General features: G+C 43.2%; 1 protein-coding gene across 1 annotated transcript in view; it reads left to right on the forward strand.

Annotated features, from left to right (window-relative positions):
* Window positions 1-9,730, forward strand: part of LOC137627781 (tetratricopeptide repeat protein 19, mitochondrial-like) — a 44,458-nt gene that overhangs the window by 20,109 nt on the left and 14,619 nt on the right. Inside the window, exon 3 of the mRNA XM_068359101.1 lies at window positions 1,045-1,225. Coding sequence (XP_068215202.1) covers window positions 1,045-1,225 — 181 coding nt within the window. The remainder of the gene's footprint in view (window positions 1-1,044; window positions 1,226-9,730) is intronic.

The raw sequence follows: 9,730 nt of genomic DNA on the forward strand, positions 1-9,730 counted from the left end.
TACCTCAAGGACTACTCGAGGAAGTCCTTAGACGGGTTCTCCATTGGAACAGTCATCTCCGCGCTCCAAGTGATTTAACGGTAAAAGCCCCAGGCTCAATCGTGCATAGCAAACCGGGAGACACAGGTTCGTTCCCTTTCACCCTATTCCCCGTTTTTCCCTATCCTTATCGGAGATAACCCTCCTGTAACCATTGGATAACACGTTCTCCGCAACTGCGTTACTGGATTCAACATCAGAAGAAGTTTTTCAAAGGGTGAGTACTTAGACACTAACGTGAGCTCTTTGTGTAGTTACCCTATCGTCCGTTTTCCTAGTATGTTTTGTTTCTACCTAAGCCTCTTGGCTTCCGCTTACTGGGTCTGAAGGTCAGAAAGGCACTCCCACCTCCTAAAGTGTAAGTCTCCTAAGAAAGTAGTTCGAGGTAAGTATTCGTGTTGGAACAAATCAAAAATTTTAAGTAAATTTTATTTTTCCTAACATACTTACCGAGAACTACTTTCGGGTAATGGCCCTCCCTTCCTTCCCCGAGTGCCTCTCTGCCCTTGCGAGAATTGTGCAACATCCGAAGAACTTACTGACGCTCACGACCCAGGCGGACCTCGACCTAGCGCAAAAGCTACCCTCGGGGCACGTTCTCTTACGCCCAAGATAGCCCTCCATAGAAAACGGGTTTTAGGGTATACTACACAAAACTCTGGTCGGTAGAGAGGAGATTACAGGTAACTCCTAAGAAAGTAGTTCTCGGTAAGTATGTTAGGAAAAATAAAAATTACTTAAATTTTTTATATTACTTTAAAATTTGTGATATTAAATTATTTTTATAAGTAACTCATCATCCTTCAATAATAGAATACAGTACAGTATGTCTTTATGTTAAAAGATTTTTTCATCTTCACTTCAACAAATGTTTTCTTATTGTGGACATCTTTTTCTCTTTGTTTTTTTTTTTTTTTTAAATTGGGAAATGTCTGATTTGTTGTAATGTGCAATATAATGTATCATATGAATACAGTATTAATTAAGAGTTTTCTTCATCAACAGAGAGCGGAACTAAATAAAGCAGAACAGCTTTTGCATGTTGCTTTGAAATCAGCACAAGATACACAGAACCATCAAGCAATAACGTATATATATGATCTCCTAGCAAATGTAGCATATCAAAGGGAAGAATATGCTAAGGCTGAGAATCTCTTTAAAGAGGTATTGAAGCGTGTGCTTGCAGGTATGTACTGTATCTTATTATACCTCCTAAAGTAAATATATCAAGTCATTATTTTGTGATAGGAACTGTTCTTGAAAACTTAAGAATTTAATAAAAAAGCAGTACAGTACAGTATATAAAATGGTGATTAATTATTTTAGGATTTATTCAATTTTCTTCTTTCTGTTTTTACTTAAAAGGGAAATTCTCTGGATTGCCCCTGTGCTTTAAGAATAAGATTGTAATATGATTGAATCCCTTTTCAAAAATTACAATCTTCAGGTTATACTTCAGGCTTCCTGTCATTTGCTTTGGTTCAGAGCCAAACTTGGATGGATTTTTTATCTATCTATCTCCCAAGGCACTTCTCCCAATTTTCGGGGGTAGCCGACATAAAAAAAGACAAAAGGGGATTTTTCTTTTCTGCTCCTCCCAGTCTGTCGATGAATTCAGACGAGTTTGGCTGGTGCTGCTAGGGTGCCACAGCCCACCCTCCCCTGTTATCCACCACAATGAAGCTTCATATGCTGAATCTTCTACTGTTGCTACCTCAGCAGTCACCAAGGCGACTGGAGGAAGCATCAGGGCCTACCAGAATTGCGTTACAATCGCTCGCTATTCATTCCTATTTCTAGCACACACTTTTGTCTTTCTCACATTTATCCTCCTATCACCTAGAGCGTTCTTTGCTCCTTTCATCCACCCAAACCTTGACCTTCCTCTCGTACTTCTCCTATCAACTCTTGCATTCATCACCTTCTTCAGTAGACAGCCATTTTCCATTTTCTCTACATGGCTAAACCACCTCAACACATTCATATCCTCTCTAGCTGCTAAATAATTTCTCACACCTGTTCTCATCCTCACTACTTCATTCCTAACCCTATATTCCTCATACACTTCATCTCAAACACATTCAGTTTCTGTCTCTTCGTTACTTTCAATCCCCTTAACTCCCATTCATACATCTAAGCTGGTACAATCACTTTCTTATACAAAACTCTCTCTACATTCATTCTTAACCCTCTATTCTTCACTACTCCTTCCACTGCCCCCAACACTTTACATCCTTCATTCACTCTCTTGACGTACATCTGCTTCCGCTTCCACTCCACCATTTGCTGCAACAACAGATCCCAAGTACTTAAAACTGATTTACTTCCCTCCCTTCTTGTGCATCTCATAACCTTACTCTTACCCACATTAACTCTCAACTTCCTTCTCTCACACACCCTTCCAAACTCTGTCACTGATTGGCCCAGCTTCTCTTCCGAGTCTGCAACTAATACAGTATCATCCACAAACAGTAATTGATTTATCTCCCACTCATGATCACTCTTGTTAATCAGTTTCAATCCTCAACCAAGCACTCAAGCATTCACCTCTCTCACAACTCCATCAACAAACAAATTTAACAACCATGGCAACATCACACATCCTTGTATCAGCCCCACTCTCACTGGAAATCACTCACTCAATTTCCTATCCTTACACATGCTTTAATGCCTATGTAGAAACTCTTCACTGTTTGCAACAACCTTCCATCAATTCCATATAACCTCATCACATTCCACATTGCCTCCCTATCAACTCTGTCATGAGCTTTCTCCAGATTCATAAATGCAACATACACTTCCTTGCCTTTTGCTATACATTTCTCACATATCTTTTAGCTGTAAAAATCAGATCCATACATACCCTACCTCTTCTAAAACCATCCTGTTGAAGGAAGGGGGTGTGACTGTACTTGAATGGTTGGTGAGATTGTTTAATATGTGTTTTTATGAATAGTACTTACCTGGCAGTTATATATATATAGCTGATATCTCTAAATCGGCAGAATTTTTCAAAACGAGGCAACCGCCTTGTGGTGGTTGGGAGGTAGGTGGTAACACCCGTCACAGGGTGGTCCAAGGAATCATTCCCATGTCTAAGACTTCAGTTCATCTCTGCCGGCTGGATCGAAAACATCGTCGGTCCACCATTGAGAGTTTTTCGAATCATTTTCCCTTCTTCGCTTTTTTGGACTTCGTTTGGTGAAGTACACTGATTTAGGGTTTTGGCAATCGTGTTTTATTATTATTATTTACTTTGTTTATCATGAGTGATAACTTAATTTTCGTGTTTGTGCGAGTGATGTATGCAAGGTGGGGTTACCGAAAGTGTCGGTTGATCCTCACAGTTTGTATGCAGAGGTTTTGTTTGTGCACTATATTTTAGTTGCGAAGTTTTTAATCCTGATGACGGAAATACGTTCAGGCAACTCTATGACGCCACAGTCGTGTGATGTAATCTTCATGTGTGTCTTGCAATTCTCTTTATTTGTTTTATGCAAAGAATGGGAGGAATTCCACTTATATAAGTTTTTTAACTTTTAATGTAAAATTTTAAAGAAACGTTTGTCCATTTGGTGTTCGTTCTTTAAATCATCGATCTAATTTCATAAATTAAATAGAACTAGCGTATGGTTAATTTGCGCTGTTACTCGTTACTATCGGTGCAGTCCCAACATGCCTTGGTAGCGTTCTTTTAGATATGGGAATTAAAGTGTTGGCTATTATTCTCCAACAACAACTAATTTATATGGAAATTCTAGTTTTAGTAGCTTTTTCATTTATATGTTCCTATTGTTTACATTTATATATATATAGATATGTTATTGCTATATCTGTTCTTTTTATCATTACAACTCACTTGTTTTTTAATTCCCTTTGAATTAATTGTGGATTACATTTGTTTTCCCTTTTTTCTGTTCATTTTAATCTTTAACGTATAACTTTCCCGGCATTTGTATGTAACTGCCGGGTAGGTATTTATGACATTTAATTTTACCGGTGGTTATATGTAACTACCGGGTGAGTGTCTTCAACATCTATTTTTATTCTCAACTCTTGCCCGGTGGTTTTTTCTTTTTGTGACCGCCGGGTAAGTATGTTTGAAAGTTTATTTTATTATGGAAATGTCAGTTTTATATTCTATAAAAAAAATATTTTGTTACAGTTTATATAGCTGTGTGTAAGAGTTTAATAGTGCAAGTTTTCAGTGCTAAATTAGGCATTGGATTCTTTCAGCACAGGGACGTTGTTTTCCTAGCCTTAGACCTCTTCCAAGCTCCCCGGCCCATGGGAGAAGGAACGTCGATCGGCGAAAGGAAACGAGAGGCGTTAGCTCACGAGCAAACGCCCTCGCGAGCGTTCCTGTTAACGTTCCCAGAATGCTCGCCCTTGCCATGGTAAAGCAAAGAGCGTTGAACGTTAAGATTCTTACACTGCTTTTAGAATTTTGCATTGCATCACTTTTGATTTTAATGGCAATTCTTAAGTTATAGATATTCTCTGCTTATATCAATGCTTACAAACCATCATTGACTCGGTTTTTGTCCCAGAGCGCCAGTCGGCCTTATGAACCCTCTGGTCGGAACCGAACGCGCCGAGCGGCATAGTGAATATCATTTTGCCTTAACGCTCGGCGCTAAGTCTTTCAAGACAGGACGAATGCAGCCTCGTCTTTCAGGGCGACTGCAGCCTCGTCTTTCAGGACGAATGCTGCCTCGTCTTTCAGGACGACTGCAGCCTCGTCTTTCAGGACGAATGCTGCCTCGTCTTTCAGGACTAATGCAGCCTCGTCTTTCAGGACGAATGCAGCCTCGTCTTTCAGGACGAATGCTGCCTCGTCTTTCAGGACGAATGCTGCCTCGTCTTTCAGGACGAATGCAGCCTCGTCTTTCAGGACGAATGCTGCCTCGTCTTTCAGGACTAATGCAGCCTCGTCTTGCAGAGCGAATGCTGCCTCGTCTGTCAGGACGAATGCAGCCTCGTTTTTCAGGGCGAATGCTGCCTCGTCTTTCAGGACGAATGCAGCCTCGTCTTTCAGAGCAAATGCAGCCTCGTCTTTCAGGGCGAATGCTGCCTCGTCTTTCAGGGCGAATGCTGCCTCGTCTTTCAGGACGAATGCTGCCTCGTCTTTCAGGACTAATGCAGCCTCGTCTTTCAGGGCGAATGCTGCCTCGTCTTTCAGGATGAATGCAGCTTCGTCTTTCAGGACGAATGCAGCCTCGTCTTTCAGGACGAATGCACCCTCGTCTTTCAGGGAGAATGCTGCCTCATCTTTTAGGACGAATGCAGCCTCGTCTTTCAGGGCGAATGCAGCCTCGTCTTTCAGGGCGAATGCTGCCTCGTCTTTCAGGACTAATGCAGCCTCGTCTTTCAGGGCGAATGCTGCCTCGTCTTTCAGGGCGAATGCAGCCTCGTCTTTCAGGGCGAATGCTGCCTCGTCTTTCAGGACGAATGCAGCCTCGTCTTTCAGGGCTAATGCAGCCTCGTCTTTCAGGACTAATGCTGCCTCGTCTTTCACGGCGAATGCAGCCTCGTCTTTCAGGACGAATGCAGACTCGTCTTTCAGGGCGAGTGCAGCCTCGTCTTTCAGGGCAGCCTCGTCTTTCGGGGCGAGTGCAGCCTCGTCTTTCGGGGCGAGTGCAGCCTCGTCTTTCGGGACGAGTGCAGCCTCGTCTTTCGGGACGGGGGCAGCCTCGTCTTTCGGGACGAGGGCAGCCTCGTCTTTCAGGATGATAGGACGATTGCCGCCTTGTCCTTTCAGGGCGACGCCACGTCTTATAAGCTCTTTGTGAAGGATGACTTTAGTGATCACTTTTCCCCTGTTGAATTGTTTGAGGTTAACAGAAGGAGAGGATCCTAAGTTCTGTTGCTCCATGTTCCCCACCCTCTGAGTTTTCACGTGGTCATTAATGGAGCTTTAAGAAGAGAGGAGCAGACCTTTGGTCCGTGTTTTTTTTGGGATGGATGCGAAATCTTTTTCCTAGTGAATCCTCCTTTGTTAGTTACTCCGATAGACTTTTCTGCCTAACTGACTTTGCAACTTCAATGTCTCTCTTTTGGGAGAGGGAGCCTTTTGTCCGGTCCTGTACGTAAATGCTCTTTACGCCTTCGTTCAGGAGTCAAAGTCCTCCACGGAGACATCAAAATCTTTGGAGAAGAGGGGAGCAGACCTTTGGTCAGTACTTCTTCTGAAGGAGGATTACTTTTTCCTTTTATAGGGAAACCTCCTTTAGTTTTTAGCTACAACGATTCTCTCTCCCAGTTCTAGAGAGGAGTCTAAGTGGCAGGCTATGCAATCAAACTTTATCTCGGGTTTGTTTACAAGGAAGAATGGGTCAGTTTCGGGCCTGTGTTTTGATCTCAGCCCCGCCCCTCTCATGTTCACGTAACTTTTGCTTTATGTAGCGGAATGCTGCTCTCTGGAGAAATCAGAGAGTCCCTGTATCTTGATTTTTAGATAATGTTGAGCCTATCGAATAATTAGGTCTTCCTGTCAGCAAGAAGAGTCTCTTCTGACACCAGGACGCTCAGCACCTTGTCTTTTAGAACGTTCAGCGTCTCGCTCTGTTAACCTCTCGGCTCCACGTCTTACAGGACTTTTGGCACCACGTCTTACAGGACTATCGGCGCCACGTCTTACGGGACGATCAGCACCTCGTCTTTCAGGACGCTCGATGTCAAAGTTCTAGCATGGGGCATGACTTTGAACATGAGAATCTAGGACTTCGTGATGACACTAGTCGAATAGTGTGTCGAGATCAAGGACGCCTTCGTTCTGATTTCTTGGATCTAGAAAGGAGGTTTGTTCTAGGGCAAGAATCATCGGGATAAACATGCTCAGCAGGAAGAGACTTGTTTTTCCCTCAGAATGGTCTCTCAACCCGCAAGTCTGTCAGTCTCTGGATGTTGTGGGGCAGACCTGTACCTTTTTGCCTCCAACTGGAAGAAGAGGACCCCCTACTGCTGCTCCCTAGTCCCAGATGAGGAAGTTCTGGCAGTGGACTCCTTCCTGATGGATTGGACAGGGGTGGACATGTTTGCGTTGCCCCCGTTCGAGATCATCAATCTGGTCTTCAGGAAATTCGCTCTCCTCGATTCGGGGCGAATGATCATAGCGGCTCCATTATGGCCTGCTAGGGAATGGTTTTCGGAAGTGATGGGCATGTTGATGGACTTCCCAAGAAGACTTCGGCAAGTCCAGATCTTCTTAAACAGCCCCACTTCGAGAGGTATCATCTTACCCCCCTTGCTCTCAACTGACTTCCTTCAGACTGACTAGAAGCTTGTCAGATCTCGAGGCTTTTCGGCACAAGCGACGAAATCTATCGCCAGAGCAAGGAGGATCTCTTCACAAAGAGTCTACCGATCTAGGTGGGAGACCTTTAGAGCTTGGTGCAGGCGGCACAGGTTTCCTCATCCACTACCTTTCTGAGCCAGATTGCAGACTTCTTCTTGTACCTCAGACAGGATGCTAAGCTGGCTGTATCTACCATCAATGGATACAGCAGTATGCTCTCTGCCATCTTTAGGCATAGAGGCCTAGAGTTGTCCCAAAATCAAGGTTTGCAGGACCTCATTGGGTCTTTTCAGACGACGTAATAGGTACTCTTAAACCTGGATGTGGTGTTTAAGTTTCTGTGCTCCAAGAAATTTGAACCTATCTCGCTAGCCTCTCTTCGGGTTGTAACAAAGAAAACCCTCTCACTTATGACTCTAGCGAATGCCAAGAGGTCAGCGAAGTCCAGGCGATTGGGAAGAGGGTGAACTTCAATTAGGATAGGGCAGTTTGTGGCTTAAGGTTCATCTTTCTCGTAAAGAGCGAGAACCCTTCGTAACCCTGTCCTACGACGTTTGATGTCACTAACCTCACGAACCTAGTGGGTCGAGAGAAGGAAAGACTCCTCTGCCCAGTTAGGTCCCTCAAGTTTTTTTGGGGGGGCTCACACTATGAACGTGGGCTGTGCATCCAACTTGTTTTGGTGTTCAGTGAAAGGTCCGCCAAAACCCGTTTAAGTATGCTTTGTCCTTTTTCCTGAGGGAGAAAATTAGGGAAGCCCACCTCCTATGTGAGGAGGAACACTTCGCCCTGTTGATATTACGGGCTCACGAAGTGAGAGCCATTGCTACCTTTCTGGCATATCAGGAATATATGTTAGTTAGGCTATTCATGGATGCTATTATCTGGAGGAGCAACTCTGTCTTCGCTTCTCATTAACTTAGAGAGGTGAGGGTAGACTTTGGCAAGTGCTATACCTTGGGCCCATATATAGCTGCGGTTTCTGTATTAGGCAAAGGAGTTAATAACCCCACTCAACCTTGGTTTATATGCATGTATGAGGGTTTGTGTTTTTATGATGGTCTGTGGACTTCGTCTTGTGGTGCGGTTCCCTCAGTCTAGATAGATAGTTTATGTCTATGTTGCAGGGTTAGGTGGTTAGTTTGAGAAAGGTTGCAGTTTTTATTATATGGGGCGAAGGTAGTTTCTGAAGTCTAGTCAAATTGTTGGTCTTATCCCTTTGACAGACTCGATTGAGTTTTTTGCAGCTTTGCAGGCTTACTCCTGGATAACTCCTAAGGGAAAGCCACTCTAAAGGCTGTACCTTTGAATCAGCTACCTTAGCAGGCAAGGAATCAAGGTGTTTTTATCTCCTACAACTCTTTTGTTGTTTCCCCAACGATGTTTACAGTACTGTCTGTTTCCCTCCTCCAAATGTGTGAATCAGCTATATATATATAACTGCCAGGTAAGTACTATTCATAAAAATGGAGTTTTTATGATAAAACAAAGTTTTATGAATACTTACCTGGCAGTTATATATATATTCTAAGGCCCACCCACCTCCCCTCAGGAGACAGGTCGGGCATAGATGAACTGAAGTCTTAGACATGGGAATGATTCCTTGGACCACCCTGTGACGGGTGTTACCACCTACTGTACCTCCCAACCACCACAAGGCGGTTGCCTCGTTTTGAAAAATTCTGCCGATTTAGAGATATCAGCTATATATATATAACTGCCAGGTAAGTATTCATAAAACTTTGTTTTATCATAAAAACTCCATTTTTTGTTGTCAATGGTACCAGTAGATTGGGTTTGTGCATGTATTGTACCACTATATAAGGGTAAGGGAGATGTGTATGAGTGTTGTAATTCAAGAGGTATTAGTTTGTTAAGCATAGTTGGAAAAGTGTATGGTAGAGTAATGATTAATAGGATCAAGGATAAAACAGAGAATGCAATCTTAGAAGTACAGGGTGGTTTTAGAAGAGGTAGGGGTTGTATGAATCAGATTTTTACAGTAAGGCAGATATGCGAGAAATATTTAGCAAAAGGTAAGGAGGTGTATGTTGCGTTTATGGATCTGGAGAAAGCGTATAATAGAGTTGATAGGGAAGCAATGTGCAATGTGATGAGGTTATATGGAGTTGGTGGAAGGTTGTTGCAAGCAGTGAAAAGTTTCTACAAAGGTAGTAAAGCATGTGTTAGGATAGGAAATGAAGTGAGTGATTGGTTTCCAGTGAGAGTGGGGCTGAGACAGGGATGTGTGATGTCACCGTGGTTATTTAACTTGTATGTTAATGGAGTGGTGAGAGAGGTGAATGCTCGAGTGCTTGGACGAGGATTAAAACTGGTAGACGAGAATGACCATGAATGGGAGATAAATCAGTTGTTGTTTGCGGATGATACTGT

This window comes from Palaemon carinicauda, chromosome 35 (assembly GCF_036898095.1).
Source record: "Palaemon carinicauda isolate YSFRI2023 chromosome 35, ASM3689809v2, whole genome shotgun sequence".
NCBI classification, from domain to species: Eukaryota; Metazoa; Arthropoda; class Malacostraca; order Decapoda; family Palaemonidae; genus Palaemon; species Palaemon carinicauda.